The 17969-nt window shown below is 34.4% G+C and overlaps 2 protein-coding genes across 2 annotated transcripts; both read left to right on the plus strand.

Annotated features, from left to right (window-relative positions):
• Positions 1-1935: 1935 nt before the first annotated feature.
• On the plus strand, positions 1936-13530 carry LOC100255024 (RNA polymerase II C-terminal domain phosphatase-like 1). The gene is made up of 17 exons (XM_059740053.1): positions 1936-2647; positions 3663-4139; positions 4448-4658; positions 4852-5009; positions 5131-5201; positions 5375-5480; positions 5643-5726; positions 5965-6528; positions 6634-6697; positions 7365-7492; positions 7614-7667; positions 8005-8101; positions 11011-11216; positions 11307-11393; positions 11812-11877; positions 12009-12082; positions 12704-13530. The coding sequence occupies exons 1-17, from the start codon at positions 2393-2395 to the stop codon at positions 12807-12809; spliced, it is 2808 nt and encodes a 935-aa protein (XP_059596036.1). The 5' UTR covers positions 1936-2392; the 3' UTR covers positions 12810-13530.
• Positions 13531-15091: 1561 nt separating this feature from the next.
• On the plus strand, positions 15092-17698 carry LOC100854215 (clathrin light chain 1). Its single transcript, XM_003635224.4, has 3 exons — positions 15092-15727; positions 16690-16843; positions 16943-17698. Exons 1-3 carry the CDS (start codon positions 15264-15266, stop codon positions 17450-17452), a joined length of 1128 nt encoding a protein of 375 aa, XP_003635272.2. The 5' UTR covers positions 15092-15263; the 3' UTR covers positions 17453-17698.
• The last annotated feature ends 271 nt before the right edge of the window (positions 17699-17969 follow it).

Genomic DNA, 17969 nt, shown 5'->3' on the forward strand with positions numbered 1-17969 from the left:
AAGTAAATTGCAATATATATATATATATTATCCCTAAAAGTAATTTTTATCTTCCTTACGAAACATATGATGTTATTGTTTTCGTTACTTATCTTATAAATAATTTTAAAATATTTATAATTATTTTTACAAATTTATTTATTTTTAAACATAAAAGATACTTTTTGAAAATAATGTTATAGTAATATAAGATATAACAAATAATTAAATTAAAAATAATAATTTTTCTTTTATAAATTCATAAAAAATTTATGATTTGAAACTGTTTTTTAGAACAATTTTTTATTTTTAATAAAAAACACATTACATTCAACAATTAAAATCTATTTTATATTTTTATTTTTAAAAACAAAAAAATAAAGTGTTTTCAAATGACATTTTTAATTATTTTAAAAAATAATCATATAAACACGATGATTAAAAATAAAATATTAAATATAGAATTTATTTTTAAAACATATTTAAATGTAGGTTAAAAACATTTTAATTTCAAAACACCAACTAATAATTTTCAAAAAAAAATTCTCAAAAATTATTTTCGAAAATCACTTCGTCTTTGAATTCAAATAATGACATGTAAATGACTTAATTTGGAAAAGAATTAAAGAAGCCTATTTAAACGGTTAATTTAATTAGGGAGAATTATGTTTTGGGGGTAGATGGACCCCCAAATTAACAAAAGGTTTATGTAACTCTTCAAATTGAGTCCAAGACCCAATGAAAGTATGAAAATTGAATTGAAGGATATCATCCTTCAGTATTTTCAAAAATGTCCTTGGTTGATTTTGAGAAAAAAAATTAATATTTTTGAAAAATACTTTTATTTAATTTAATATTTTTTAAAAATACTTTTATGTAATTTAATATTTTTTTAAATACTTTTATTTAATTTAATATTTTTAAAAAATAAATTTATTTAATTTAATATTTAAAAATATATTTAATTTAATATTTTTTAAAAATACTTTAATTTAATTTAATATTTTTGAAAAAAAACGTTAATTTAATATTTTTTTTTAAATTATTTAATTTAATATTTTTGAAAACTACTTTTATTTAATTTAATATTTTAAAAAAAAAATTATTGAAAAAAAATTATTTAACTTAATTTTATAAAATATTTTATATGTGTTCTTAAAGGGTATATTTGTCCGTTACTATTTCATATCCTTCAACTCAATTTGAAGAGTTATATGGAACTTTTGTTAATTTGGGGCTCATCTACCCCAAAAGATAATTCTTTTATTTAATTATAAAGAAAAAAAAATCCATTTTATTTGGTAAAATAGGGTGGCATTATTCATGACTGAACGGAAACCCATTAACAGCAACAATCACTAGAAGCCACGGCAGCGCCCCCGGTTTCCCATTTTCCCCATCTTTCAAACAAAAAAATTCCTATTTTTTATTTTTATATTAAAAATTTAACAAAAATTGTTGATATTATCTATTTTTAGTTAACCTGTTTTGAGTCTGATTTAGAGATAATAATTAAATTTTAAAAAATAAAAAATTAGAAAATATAAAATAAAGAAAATACCAAATATAATTTATAGGAAGGATAATAGATGAATTTAATTAAATTAATTTTAAAAAATATTCAATCTTTTAGTTAACCTGTTTTGAGTCTGATTTAGAGATAATAATTAAATTTTAAAAAATAAAAAATTAGAAAATATAAAATAAAGAAAATACCAAATATAATTTATAGGAAGGATAATAGATGAATTTAATTAAATTAATTTTAAAAAATATTCAATCTTTTAGTTAACCTGTTTTGAGTCTGATTTAGAGATAATAATTAAATTTTAAAAAATAAAAAATTAGAAAATATAAAATAAAGAAAATACCAAATATAATTTATAGGAAGGATAATAGATGAATTTAATTAAATTAATTTTAAAAAATATTCAATCCTTGTAGAGAAGGGAAAATCTTAAATTCCATTCCATGGATGAAAAAAGAAAAAGAGAAAAAAAGGAAAAGGAGAAAGTATAAAAGAAGGAGAGAAATGAATAAAATAATATTGACATCACATTTCACCACCACACGTACAATGCACTGGACTACCATTTTTGACCTTTCGCTTTCTGGATCTAGGGTTTCTTTTCATCATCATCACCAAAACCCTAATCACACCTGAGACTGGTTGGGAGAGATACATCAAGGAAATCCATTGGAGGCTCGGCGGTTTGGGATCGGATCTAAAAATTGGCCAAAAGAACCCTAAATTTCTTTCAGTTTAATATGCAAACACCCTAATTTTGTGTTCTGTTTTCTTGATTAGAAATGGTAGATCTTGCATGTTGAATCAAGGAAACTTGTGAACCCTAGGGTTAGGGTTTTGGTGTTGGTGGAGAAGGAGGGTGTGGATCTGTTGGTGGGCGAGAAAATGTATAAATCTATAGTTTATGAAGGGGATGATGTGGTTGGGGAAGTTGAGATATATCCACAGAATCAAGGGTTGGAGTTGATGAAGGAAATCAGGATCTCTCACTACTCGCAACCGAGTGAGAGGTGTCCACCACTGGCCGTGCTACATACAATCACGTCTTGTGGTGTTTGCTTCAAAATGGAGTCGTCAAAGGCTCAGTCACAGGACACGCCGCTGTATCTTTTGCACTCGACATGTATCAGGGAGAACAAGGTATATAATTATGAACTCAAAACACATAAAAATCAAGCCCCAAACTCAAGAACAAGAAAACCCTCATTTATAAAGAAATCGGACTCTGGACAGAAGGACCCAGAAAAAAAAAATTACAGTTCCATTCATGTATATAATTTTAATTTTGAATTTTTGACGAATTTGTAAATTTTGAGAACTTGTGAACTAGTTCCCGGAAAATTTTGAACTGCAAATCTGCTGGTTCCCGGAAAAATTTGACCTACAAATTTTGGTTTATGAACTGATGAACTGATTGACACTTGCCAAGAATCTGCCCAGACCCTTTATGTACTTGAATTGAATATTTTGTGATACTTACTTCTGAACTTGTATAAGTGGTATTGTGTACTGGAGCTTTACTAAGAACATGGCATATTATGCATCTGACTTATTTCTTGTGAATAATCTTGATACGGCTGTGATTGATGGAAATTAACGACAAAACTACCTGCTATTTTATGATATGGATTGTGTTCATATAAATCTGCCTTTAAGTAACCCTTAACTTGAAAATCCATTGTGATCAACTGTTATCCTGGTAGATATGGTTGAGATTCAAATGGAGGTATGAATTCAGGGAGATGAGTTGCAATTGTATTCCTTTATGCAAAAAATATATGGATCTTATATGTTGACCAACTGCTTAACAGGTTATACATAAGGTCTTGATAATGGCTCCCAGGTTTTGGGGGAGCTTTTCGTTATTCTAATATGCTTTGGCAGTTTATTTACATACCTATTACTTGCCAATTTTATGATATTAAGGGAAGCAGGATAATTGTCTCTTTTGTACTGTTTGAAACAGAAATCTATGAGAATTGTCGTGTTGCGATTAATGTTAATATTGTCAATAATTTTCATCTTTTTCCTATTAGTTGTATTGACAGTTCGTGCAACTCTGTACAATAAATTGCATTTTATTCCCTTTTTCATATATTCGAGTATTGTTAGTTTTATCAACATTGAATGGTGATTACTGTACATGTGTCTGCAGACTGCGGTAATGTCACTAGGAGAGGAGGAGCTCCACTTGGTTGCTATGTATTCAAAGAAGAAAGATGGACAATATCCATGTTTCTGGGGATTCAATGTTGCATTGGGACTCTATAGTTCATGTCTTGTCATGCTGAACCTTAGATGTCTGGGTATCGTATTTGATCTGGACGAAACACTCATTGTAGCAAATACAATGCGATCATTTGAGGACAGAATTGATGCCTTACAGCGGAAAATAAATACTGAGGTGGATCCACAACGCATTTCTGGCATGGTGGCAGAAGTCAGGCGTTATCAAGATGACAGGAATATATTGAAGCAATATGCTGAAAATGATCAGGTTGTTGAAAATGGAAAGTTGTTTAAAACTCAACCTGAGATAGTCCCAGCTTTGTCAGACAACCATCAACCTATTGTTCGCCCGCTTATACGATTACAAGAAAAAAACATTATTCTGACTCGCATTAATCCATTGGTATGTATTTGGCATTTCTAAAATCTACAAGCATTTATCCCTGTTGCTTAGTGTGATATATCCACTGTTGCATTTCTGGAATCGAACCACCCAATATCCTAATAGCAGTGCGCACTCAGACTTATTTAACTGTATATGATGTCGTTTACCCCAACTTCTGAATAAGTGAGAGAAAGATGCGGCCAGATGGTGCAGATACCTTTACACATACCACTATACTTCTTGTTTATGTCATCCAATAAGCCTGTAAACTCATTCCAAGAAACTGGTTTGTTTAAGTGACACAAATTTTTTTTGCATCTCCACAGATTCGTGATACAAGTGTACTTGTGAGGCTAAGACCTGCATGGGAGGACCTCCGGAGCTACCTAACTGCAAGGGGGCGCAAGCGTTTTGAGGTTTATGTTTGCACCATGGCTGAAAGGGATTATGCTTTGGAAATGTGGAGGCTTCTTGATCCAGAGTCAAATTTGATAAACTCAAAAGAATTGTTGGATCGCATTGTGTGCGTCAAGTCTGGTAAGTTTTTAAAAGAAATGGTTGATCTTAGGGATGACTTATGCCATCCACAGCAGACCAAAGACAAGCTAATTAATTATATAGCTTCTGATATGATTTTTTTTCACCCATTCTTGTAGTTGTTACTTGTTATTCTGTAAACCACGTACATTATCCTCAATATCCTACTTATTTTCTTTATTAAATTTGATAGGCTCAAGAAAGTCACTGTTCAATGTCTTTCAAGATGGAATCTGCCATCCTAAGATGGCTTTAGTAATTGATGATCGTTTGAAAGTGTGGGATGAAAAAGATCAACCTCGAGTACATGTTGTACCTGCATTTGCTCCATATTATGCTCCTCAAGCTGAAGTATGCACCATTGCACTTGGTTATGCAGTTGAAAGCTTCAATACTGTTAAATAATAACATGCTTTTTAAGATTTAACCATTTCTTTGATGATGTGCACTCATCATAACTCTTCTTTTGAAGGCAAATAATGCTATTTCCGTCCTGTGTGTTGCAAGAAATGTTGCATGCAATGTCAGAGGTGGTTTTTTCAAGTAAGAACTTTGAGAGAGGTCATACTTTACATGTGTATGTCTATGCATGCACACACGCACACACAAGTACATCCCTTGAAGTCAGTTTCATGTTGACTGATAATTTTTGGTTCCAGTTTTCCTATTTGTTTATTGCATCCTTTTGATATGGAATTACATTGGCACTATAACAGAGAATTTGATGAGGGCCTTCTACAACGGATTCCTGAAATTTCATATGAAGACGATATTAAAGATATTCGTTCAGCTCCTGATGTGAGCAACTATTTAGTTTCAGAGGTCAGTTCTACAAATTTGGGATTCCACTAGATGGTTATGAAGTTGCAAATGGTGCCAGTGCACCATATCGTTGAATTTGCTGCATGTCTTTGATTATGTGATAGGCATTATCAGATTTTTACTCATATATCTGGTTGACCATCAATGTTTTGTGCTGCTCAGGATGATGCTTCAGTTTCAAATGGAAACAGGGATCAACCTTGTTTTGATGGCATGGCAGATGTTGAGGTTGAAAGAAAATTAAAGGTAATAGTATCCTTACAATCCAAGTTGGTCTAAACTCACCTCTACCTCTATTTGGGATTTATTAAATTCAGGCAATAAGAAGATATTGATTACTTGTTTTGTGACTTGTAAAGTTTCTGGGAGTTTCAAATGTGGACATATTGAAATGACTCCTTTTTCAAAAAACACACACACTTTTTGTATTTTTAATTTGGTTAAAGGTAATATCAGCTTCATTGTTGTCAACTCGTGCATTCAGGATGCAATTTCAGCTCCTTCAACAGTTACTAGTCTAGATCCAAGGCTTTCTCCTCCTCTACAGTTTGCAGTGGCTGCTTCTTCTGGGTTGGCACCACAGCCAGCAGCTCAAGGGTCAATTATGCCTTTTTCCAATAAGCAGTTTCCTCAGTCGGCTTCATTAATTAAACCATTGGCTCCGGAACCAACCATGCAAAGCTCTCCTGCTAGGGAAGAGGGTGAGGTACCAGAATCTGAATTAGATCCAGATACAAGGAGGAGGCTTCTCATACTACAACATGGGCAAGATACGAGAGAACACGCATCAAGTGATCCTCCTTTTCCTGTAAGACCTCCCATACAAGTTTCAGTTCCACGGGTGCAATCACGTGGGAGCTGGTTTCCTGCAGATGAAGAGATGAGCCCAAGACAACTGAACCGGGCAGTGCCCAAGGAATTCCCTTTAGATTCAGATACAATGCATATTGAGAAGCACCGACCTCACCACCCATCCTTTTTCCACAAGGTTGAAAGTTCCGCTTCTTCTGATAGAATCCTTCATGAAAATCAAAGATTATCAAAAGAGGTAATTTGTATGTGGTTATGGTTTTACCTTTAGTCATGAGGTTTATGCTAAAAGCTAACCATGACTGATGAGCTGCATTGCTCCTAATGAATTCTTAATTTTCAGGTTCTTCACAGAGATGATAGATTAAGGTTAAACCATTCACTGCCTGGTTATCACTCTTTCTCAGGTAAGTAACAGAGTCATGACTTGTGTAGTTAATTGCATATGATACATATCCAGAATTCAATTTATCAAGTGAATTATTTTTTCATTTAAACTGTTCTTTAGTAGTGGAAATCCATAATACCATTGGAATATATTGCTTAAAATCCTAATTTTTCAATTTTCAGATGCTTGTACCCATATTTATGCATCAAACTGGCACTTCACCTGTTTATAGGGATCTGTAAAAGATGTTTAAATGACCCTAATTCCAACGTCTTGCTTCCCCCGTTACTTTTCAGTTGATTTTACTGTTCATTAGTATCAGTAGCAGATGCAGCTATAGCAACCTTCATGCTAGGAAAATACTTTTACCTTCTATGATGCCCATTGTTTGACTTTAAGAAGAGAATGTCACCAAGTATAAACCTGTTTTAACTATTCTATGTAAATTGCTTTTCAAAAGGGTTTAAAATTTGCAGAGCAAAAGTTGGATTGACAGGCTAGATGTTATTTTCTTCATGGTTCTTTGATTGTCATAATAAAACATTTAAGTGGTATTTGTTCTTCTAGCTTCTGATGATGTTAAAGTAGGTTCTAGAGGATGTTTGCAGATGATCCTTGTTTTGCTTGAGTTATTAAGAATTTCCCTCTTGGTTGCTTGATGTGATGTATGAGTAATTGTTTTGAAGGTGAGGAGGTCCCTTTGGGCAGATCATCCTCCAACAGGGATCTTGATTTCGAATCAGGACGAGGTGCTCCATATGCTGAGACTCCAGCTGTAGGCTTGCAAGAAATTGCAATGAAGTGTGGAACCAAGGTATTAAAAATAGGTTATCCATTAAAGTCAATGTCTCACATATATGCAATTTATATATTGTTGTTTCTAATGTTTTGTCTAATATGTTTCTTTAAACATGTCTGTTTATGAAAACTTATAGTTGGAGTTCAGGCCCTCATTGGTTGCTGCTACAGAGCTGCAATTCTCGATTGAGGTTGTTTAAAACCCTTTGAATTACAGTTTATTTTTATTTATTTTATTTATTCTTTGTTAGCTTCATGACAGTTCCTGTAATACAAAAATATTTCCTAGTCCAGTGAACTGCTATTCTGTAAATTGGGACTTCCTGATTTGATTGTTCTTGCCTACAAGATCTCTTTGTTAGCTCATTTACCTTGATCTTGAAAACAGGCATTCCTTGTTGACTTATCTATTTTATTTATGGATTGATTGGGTTGTTAGGATCATCCAAATTTGTTAGGAACAGTACTTATGATTCACTCACTGACCTTATTATCTTCACTCAGTTCATTTGTTTTTCATTTTTGTAGGTTTGGTTTGCAGGAGAGAAAATTGGTGAAGGAACTGGTAAAACAAGAAGAGAAGCACAATGTCAGGCTGCTGAAGCTTCTCTTATGTATCTGTCTTGTAAGATCTCTTATTTCTACATTTATTATTGTCATTGCATTTTGATGGTTCCACTTTTTATCATGTCTAGAGTTTTCCTTGTGCCTGCTTGGTTGTTTGCTGCAGCTTTTGTCTTGTGCAGTGCCACATAACGAAGTACTTTTTTATGACAAATATTTTGTGAAAGCAGTTTACCTACTTAATAATTAGCATAATGTTTCATTGTTTCTTTTTGATAACTTAATAAATTCTTCTTGTTTTTGGTTTTAAAAATTGTTTAAGTTTAATGTGCTGTCCATTTACAAACCTCCGATGGAGGATTAAAGAGCTAGTTCAGTCATTTAAAATATCAATTGAAATTCTGATATTGTTTACAACTCAAAGCCTTAGTCCTTAACTTTTTGGGTTTGGGTTCTTTATTCCCCTACATAGAGGACGACTCTCTCTCTCTCTCTCTCTCTATCTATCTATCTATATATCTATCTATCTATCTATCTATATATTTGCTTTTTTAATAGGTAAAGACCAAATTAGATTAGATTAGCCTGCCAAAAGAGGGAAACAGAGCACATGGAGAGTACACAATGGTCCATCCGATCAGGAAAAGAAAAAACAACACAATTGGAAGTGCCTAAACAAGAATCAACCTTTTCCCATCCTATCTATGAGATCAAGAAGAGACAAATGCCTTTCCCCTAAGAATTTTACGACTGCCAAAAATAACTTCAGGAAGACATCTTTAAGCTTCATCATAACTGGCTTTTCGACTTTGTGATTCTTCTTCTTCCAGATGCCCCAAAAAATGCGTGGCAGAGCTGGACTAGAACCATCTTCATTTTCTTCTCTGTAAGATGCCACTGAGTTTTTTATAGAATGAGGCTGGACCTAAGATATCTCAACCAATGAGAACACCAGTACCCATCACCACACAATGGATAAATAATATCAGTTCATAAGTAAAAGGACTGGTCTATTAATCTAATAAAATTGGCTCCCACCATTCTGTACCCTAAACATGGCTGGTTTTATAGCCATCTTGTAAAAGTTTTTATCCATTCTGATAGGTGACTTATCTTATGAAGCGTGTTTAACCTAAAGTCACCAAAGATTCATTCTTTAACAGAGAACTTTCTGGTCTAATACTGCTTTTGGGTTTTGACGCATCCATGAAATTGTGCCAAACACATATCAATACTTCTCGTACTTCTCATTTTGGGAAGCCTCTAGCTAGCTACAACAAGTGTGTTTGTTAACCTACAGCATGATTCCACTTTTAACTTTCACGGAATTCCATTACTAATATTAATTATTTTCTTTGATTTTCATGTTTCATTGATAAAACACCCTTCCTTAGAGTGTGGAATTTTTGGCACAATGGATCTTTCTTCCCCAGTATGTCTCTGACATATTCATCAATATGTGTATTACTTCTGCTCTGACGTATAAAAAGGTTCTATTATTGTTTTCACCGGAGAAAGTTGAGCAGGTTGAGCTTGTTGCACTTGTTCTTATATGAATTTTCCTGGGGATCTAATGGATGTGCTTAGAAGCAGCTAGAAAATGTGACTGACTATTTGTTTATCTACAAAATGTGTTATGCTTAAAATTCTCCAATTCATCTCTTGTATATGATCTGTTGATAGGACGCCTTATTTTGTTCTCCCCTTTGATCTCTGTACAACAAATACAAAAATACCCTTTGCCATTTGCTCAAAAATTTGGAGAACAGAAAATTTGTAAGATACTCAATTCCAACTTGTTTGCCATTGTAACTGCATACTCACATGGAGGGTGTGGGAGCTTTTTGTTCCAATAAACCAACTGGATGAGATTCCAAATAAATAAAATGAACTTGGCTGGACTGCCCAGGCCTATCCAAAAAAGGGTGGAAAGATACAACTTTTGGTGATAAAATGAACATCCTTTAGGCGTCATTTTCTTCATGCCAACTTCACAAAGCAGTAGGACAATGTGATTATACAGCCTGATTCCCTGAGGTGAACTGACTTTTGATAATTGACTGAACAATGTGTAGGCATCAATATGTGCATACCAAATCTACAAAGGAAACAAGAAAATAGAGGAAGATAGAATATGCAATTAATTACAGATGATTCAAATCATTATTTGATTTGCATAAAATACATATGTTACGAATTACCCAATTATTAACAAGTATATGAGCAACCATTCAATCTTATGGAAACATGCATTATGGGTAAAATATTGACATGAAAGCTGAAATTGCATTTATTTAGAATTTTCTTTATATTCTAGTCATGATGATCCATTTTTGGATATTTTTGTGTTTTTCATTTAAGGTTTGCTTGATGTCTAGGCGGGTGGGATGTTGATTAACGAAGTGTTTTTTCCTTTTCTTTTTTTCCTTTCATCTATCCCTTCTACCTCTACTCTTCTCAATTTCTCGGTACTGGTGTATTTATTTAACACAAAAGCTTCCATTGTTTCTTTAGCTCTCTTAGTTCTGTAAGACTAAATACTTTCACAACTCTAAACCTCTTTCTCCTTTGGCTATTTGCCAAAACCCTAAATTTGTTGCCGCCCAAAAATACTTGCAACCTGTTTCATGCTCAGAAAAGTGCCATTCAATTTTGTTAGAAAAAATTGTATTTATAGCACTTTTAAATGTTCAATAATGTGTTTTCCTACCAACTTTTACCAGAAGTCAATCTTTAGGTTCTCAATTGTAAATCACAAGTTCAGGCACTGCTAATTTCGGGTTTGCATGGTAATTCCCTTAATGTGTTTGTGTTACCACTCATTGTTATTCCCTTGTTATCATGTTTGTTGTACATGTCTTTGTCTTGGCTATCTCACTATATCTGGGACGCTCTCCTCTGAATTCAAATTTCATTTCCTGTACCATCACCACAGGATGATTCTAACCATTAAGGACAATATTTTTACAGATAGATATCTGCATGGGGATGTGAATAGGTTTCCTAATGCAAGTGACAACAATTTTATGAGTGATACAAATTCTTTTGGTTATCAGTCCTTCCCCAAGGAGGGATCTATGTCATTTTCAACTGCATCAGAGTCATCTAGGCTTCTAGACCCAAGGCTGGAAAGTTCTAAGAAGTCGATGGGTTCAATCTCTGCCCTAAAAGAATTAGTAAGATTTCAATAATTTGAGCATTCCTTGCTCTGACTGTTGAAGTGCCACATATTTTATTTATTTATTTATTTATTTGTAACTCTTCAGTGCATGATGGAGGGCCTTGGTGTAGAATTTCTATCTCAGCCTCCACTTTCATCTAACTCAACCCAGAAGGAAGAGATATGTGCTCAGGTTTGCACTTTACCACTTATCCGCTTTAATCATATTTCAGGTGACTTTGAAGACATCTACCTTTCAGGCATTCATATAGTGTTCCAACATTCAACTTGGGTGAAATGACTGATCAACGTTCTCCCTACTGACTTTTTCCACCTCCTCTCTTTCTTTTTCCTAAAATCCAGTGGAATAAAGCCGTAGAAAGCGCATCATTGAAGGCTTTTTATATTTAATTCAATATTTTGAAATTGGGCTCTCATTAAGCTAGAGCCTTTTTTTTTGGTGGTTGGGGGGGAAAAGGGGAAGGAGGGGGATTTTGGTGCTGTTGAAGAACAATACCAACATCATGCACTGTTGGAAAGTAGAATACCTTTTCAGGGTATTTAATGATTCTCTTCTCCTCAATGATTTTGTTCTGTTTTGGTATTTTTAGGTTGAAATAGATGGACAGGTCTTAGGGAAGGGAACTGGATCAACATGGGATGATGCTAAAATGCAGGTATTAACTCTTTGTTGTTTTCGCTTTTTTCTTTTATGGCCTACTTATGTTTTTTCTCCTTACATAAATTTTATGCCCCTTACTTTTTTCTGAGTACTGACCCTTTGGACTTTTTTTTTTTTTGTACTTAGGCTGCTGAAAAGGCCCTTGGAAGTCTAAAGTCTATGCTTGGTCAATTTAGTCAGAAACGTCAGGGTTCCCCACGGTAAGCATTTTCTCCTGTTGCTAGTGTTTTGAAGTTAATTCTTTTTCCTTTTGTACAAAGGTCTAAATATTGACCTGCCATATGCATCAAATAGTTTTGACTTTGTGCCTGATGGACCTAGTTAGATGTGGGGGTCCATTCAACCCTAAAAAAAATACAGTTACACCCTTAAATGGTTTCAGATAACTGAAGCCCTGCTAAAGATTTGGAACTTCATCATGGTTTCTTTTGGTAGGCATGAAAGCTCTTGTAGCTCAGGCAGTTGTTAGGGAAGTAAAAAGAAAAATGGAGGGGATTCTTTTTTTTCCCCTTTTTCTTTTGTTTCTTTTCTTTCATTGGCTATATCTGTTATATTTTGCATGTTCTTGGGTTGTTGACGATGGCATTTTTAGTGGTTTTTCATACCTATAAATAAATTAGGGGAAAAAAGAGAGAAGAAATATAGAAGACATCATGGTTTTTTTTTACTAATGTCCCATTTTTCCTTCTTGACTTCCCATCAAAAATAAAAAATAAATAGCATTTAGTTGGGGGTGTTTTCGTGCTTAGTATTGCATTTTCATGTCTTCTACAATTAACATGAATTTCTAACATCTTTTTTCCTTTCTGCATTTGTTTCAGGTCTCTGCAAGGGATGGGTAAACGGTTAAAGTCTGAGTTTACACGAGGTCTTCAGCGGACGCCTTCCTCTGGCAGATATTCCAAGAATACTTCTCCAGTGCCCTGAGAGAGTAACATACAAGCCTTTTTCTCTCTCTTACTTTCTGGTATTACAGCTGTTGGGATGCCTGTACCATACATAACATGGGGCTGTTGAGGTCCAGGATTTGCCAGTGGGTTGTTAGCCGTTGAGACTCATTTAAGATACTTGGTTTCAAGCAAAGTGGTACTCCTACTGGATGTTGCTGGCTTAGTTTCAACTCTCACAAAGCAGGTGAAGACACTTTGCCAAGTAGCTGAAGTCCCAAGATGTTCCCATTTTGGGATTTTCAGCGGCTGTTGTATGGAGTTTTCCTCAAAAGTGGTTAAAAGCCATACAGCGCCATACAAGGCGGTGCCATGTAGCCTCCAATTTCTTTTGTCTGGTCAGCACCAGGATCTGTAGGAAGGTTTCTTGGCTTGGGGTTTTTTGGGAAGTACTGATGTTTATTTAGGTGGAAGTAACAGGTTATAGAACATGGTGTTGATCAGAGGCAGGCTCCAGTTATTATACACACACTTCATGCTAACCCGTTAACAGCCTTTTTTTTGCCCTTTACTCTTTCTTCCATTGTCCATTCTTTTTTTCCTTTTTTTTTTTTAATGCTTTTGTCCGCCGTTCACCCATCAGTAGATGAAGATAATGTTGAATTCTCAACCCCAAAATCATGAATTTGCATGTTGGCATGATTCAGATGGAGATGATGTAACATAGTTCTTTCAATGTAATTTCATGGTTGAATTTGTCATCTCACTTGGCTTTACTTGTGACTTGTTGTATCACTTTACCCTACTCGTTTGATGCAGCATGGAGTTGTCTTCCGGGGGAATGCTTCATAACCTGCCCTGAGTCATAGTGACAATTCACTAGCATGTTTTATAATTCGCTTTTATATATATTTTTTAAAAACAATTAAAAAAATAAGTGAAAACAATGGAAAATAAAGAAAATATATTTTCAAAAGTATGTTTTTAGAAAACATTTTCAGAATACTTCTTAAAAACCTGTTTTGAGAATAATCGACTGTTAAACGTGTTTTCATGTTTTTTTAATTCTTAGAAACAAAAAATTGTCATAGTTATTTTCAAAAACTGTCTCACGGATAGTTTCATCTTGTAGGAATGAAAGGAAGGTTGAAGGGTCAAATTTATTTACCATATTATGGGTGGGGATGAGACTTTATAAAGCAGTGTTGGTACACCAAATCCTCCCACTTCCAGCTTGAATATGTCGCTTTCTACCTTGCCTACTTTGCAAGCCACCAGACTATCCCATCATTATTAATTTTTAATTATTATTGTTGTACAAAATATCTATCCCTTTTTGAAAATGTAAGAATGAGATGAAGTATGAAAGAGGGGAGAAATTTCTTATCTGGAAACTTCAAGTCGGATCCGTTAAGCACATTGGCTTCTTTGTTCCGGTTTTTTTAAAATAGTTTTTAATAACAATTTTAAAAATCATTTTTTATTTTTTATAAAACAAAATTTTATTTAAGAAATTGAAATCTTTTTAACATATTTTAAATATTTTTAAATATATTTTTAAAATAATTTTATTTTTAATCGTTATACATATTTTTTTTTAAATAAATAAAAATATTTTTTTAAATATCTGATTTTTTATTTTAAAAAATAAAAAAAATGTTTTTAAAAACACTTATAACATTTTCTGAAATACAAAACTTATGGACAACAAATAAACTAAACAGAAATTAATCATTTCCATTTTCATTATAATTTATAAATGAAATAAGAGAAAGTTTACATTGTTTGGAATTTAAAGGAAATTCTTAGCCATTAAGAAATGAGATTCAATTTTTATTTTTATTTTTTGTGAAATTAAATTTCTTTCCCGATTTAATTTATGAAGACTATTAAAATTAGTTCAGCATCATTCACGGAAAAAAAACCTTCTTGAATCCTTAAAGTGATGTGTAATAACTCGACCCCTGATGTCATATCAATTTCACACCCATAACCCACATCTCACATCATCCTTCATTTTGTTCATTAGCATCATGATTAAAAATAAAAAATATTTTTAAAATAAGAATAATAAGAATAATTAAAAATGAATTAAAAATTCTACAACATTTTGATTTTCAATCAATCACCTTTGGAAATCTAATATTACTATTCCATTAATATTTTTTTAAAATTTAAAATATTTTTGTACATGATATTCAAATTATTAGAATTAATTATTATTAATCACTTAAGTAATAAAAAAAGGCCACACCATCTGACAAGGACGCATTAATTGAGAAATATAGATTTACTTGGAACGGCAATTTGTTGCCTTGTACCCGGTAAAACATGCCTTGGCAGAATCACTCGTTCAAACGTATACAAGGCTAGAAAGAAAAAGCAAGAGAGGTCCATTTGTTACGCATCGTTTTTCCACGTTTTCTCATCTGCCAGGACTCGCAGAGGATTTGAGAGAGAGAGAGAAACTCTTGTGTTGTAGAGGGACAAAGTCATGTCGGCCTTCGACGCCTACAGCAACGACGGCGAAGACGTTAGGGCTTCGTCCAATCGTCCCTTCGACGATGACACCTTCGTCGAGTACGATCCAAGCCTCCCGTCCCGCCGCTTCGACTCCTACGCTTCCTTCGCCACTGCTGACGACTACGCCGCCGACGACGCTCCTCCGGCAGGCGGGTTTCCGGTAGAAGACGAGGTCACTGTGGACCACGTCTCTCACAACGTAGATGGCGTCCATCCTTTGCCTGGAATGTACGGTTTCGAGGGATCCTCCATGGCCGATGATCCGAACCCTAATTTTTCGGAGGATTCGTTTTCGGTTCCTATCGCGAACGGAAATGGGAAGCCGTATGACATCAGTGCTGACAATGAAGACATTTTCTCATCGGATGGACCTGTGCTTCCACCGCCGACTGAAATGCAGCCCGAGGAAGGGTTCATTCTTCGTGAATGGAGGCGGTAAGGTTTCGTATCTTCGGATTTTGTTAAATTTGGAAGTTTTTATGCTTGCATTAAACAGATCTGTTGTTGCTTCAATGTGTTTAGATCCGTAATATTTGGATAAAGATCTCTCGATTTGTTTTGGCTATCGAGCTTAATTATGTGATAACTTGTTTCAGAAATGTTGTTATGATGTGAATATTAGGTATTTACTGTTGCGTTATTGGAGAACACAAAATCGAATCATTTGTAGTTTTTATAAAGAAATTTAAATGATGATGATGAGATAGTCTATTGTAGAGTGGGCTATCCCTTGGAAAAAATATAATTTTCATCTCTCTTTTTTGTTTTATTGTTACAGAATTTAGAATTTTCTATTGTTAAATTTTGGCAGAGATCTGATTATTCTAGGCCACTGATCCATTGGAGAGGTTGATTCAACTTCACGAACGGGTTTTGGATCCATAGTTTTACTTATCGCTGATAGGTATTCTGAGGATAAGATCTTGTATTTGTATAGGCCTGACTGGACTCTTTCTGATCTTGGTAGTTTTTTCCCTCTAAGTGAGCTCACACTGATATGTGAGTGTAATTACTCTGTAGATTTCCCTTTAAAATCAAACGTATGGGCAGTATTGTTGTATCATTGCTTAGTGTTCCATTTGAGCTGATCTTGGAAAGGAAAATTTTTGCCTCCATCATAAGGAAAGGCATACGTTTTCTGCACAACCACATGAGAATTCTGTTCATCTTCTGTGGTGCCATGCCAATCCACTGTAGAGCAATTAAATGGATAAGATTAAATAGTAAAAACTTCAAAACTGCCTTCAACTTAGATTCTGAATTTAAAGTGCCTTGCTAGTGGTGTTCTAATAAAATGTTTGCATAAGAAGATTGACGACTCCTTTTAAAATTTGCCGGCATTATGTGCCAATCAAAAGTATAAACTGAAAAAAATAAAATTGTCTTCTTTGGTGCAGTCAAAATGCTATTCAGCTGGAGGAGAAGGAGAAGAGGGAGAAAGAAATGCGAAACCAGATTATTGAAGAAGCTGAGGAGTATAAACGAGCTTTCTATGAGAAACGAAAGGTCAACATTGAGACTAACAAGACTAATAACAGAGAAAGAGAGAAGGTATTTACTTCCTAGAGCTTTTATCCTCTTACATTTAAATTTTCTGTGCTCACTTGATTTTCATATTCCTGATATCATACAACTGGTTGTGTGGGCTAGTTATACTTGGCTAATCAAGAGAAGTTCCATAAAGAGGCAGACAAACAGTATTGGAAAGCAATAGCAGAGCTTATTCCTCATGAGGTTCCTAATATCGAGAAGAAGCGAGGCAAGAAGGATCCTGATAAGAAGCCATCAATAACAGTCATCCAGGGACCAAAGCCAGGGAAGCCCACTGATCTTTCAAGAATGCGGCACATACTGGTGAAGCTGAAGCATACACCACCACCTCATATGTTACCACCCCCTCCTCCACCTGCCAAGGATGCCAAAGATGGGAAGGATGCCAAAGATGGGAAGAATGCCAAGGATGGAAAGGACAAAGATAGTAAGAATGCCAAGGATGTAAAGGATGGAAAAGATGCTACACCCACCACTGGAGAAGCACCGACTACCCCTGCTGCCAAAGATGCCACCTCTAATGGTTCTCCTGACACACCTGAACAAGCAGCCCCTGTTGCAGCTGAGGACCAGACAGCTACAGAATCTGAGGCAGCTCCGATTGCTTGATTGCATACAATACGATTTTCCTCTCTTCCCAATTTTTGTAATTTGCTTCTATTTTTTTCGAGTTCTAAATTGCTTATTGCCCACTATCTCACCATGCCATTTATTATTGAGAATAAGAATTTGCTGTAGTTAGCGCCACAGTCAGTAGCTACGACTGTGGAAACTTGTTTTTATGTTGCTTCATGATGTACTAATTGTCATTGTTTCACACTATTCATGGAATCAATTTTTTTTTTTAGTTTAAAAGTCAGCATCATGGAGTTCCAGATCAAAATTCATCGAGCCATGTAGTTCCAAATCTGCAACGGTTTTTCATCATTTTGGAAGCGTAGTGAGTAGGTTTCTTAAGTGATTATCACATTGAATGATGTATTTAGAATAAAGAATGGCTTTTAATGGTCATTGAAGTTAGGATGCAGCTCGGTGATAAAATGATCTGTTATTATGCATTTTGCTTGGAGAAGTACTGTAGAAGAGATTCTCTTAAGGAAGATAGCTGGTCCCTCGCGAAAGAAAG

The sequence above is a fragment of the Vitis vinifera genome, chromosome 10 (assembly GCF_030704535.1).
Source record: "Vitis vinifera cultivar Pinot Noir 40024 chromosome 10, ASM3070453v1".
NCBI lineage: Eukaryota > Viridiplantae > Streptophyta > Magnoliopsida > Vitales > Vitaceae > Vitis > Vitis vinifera.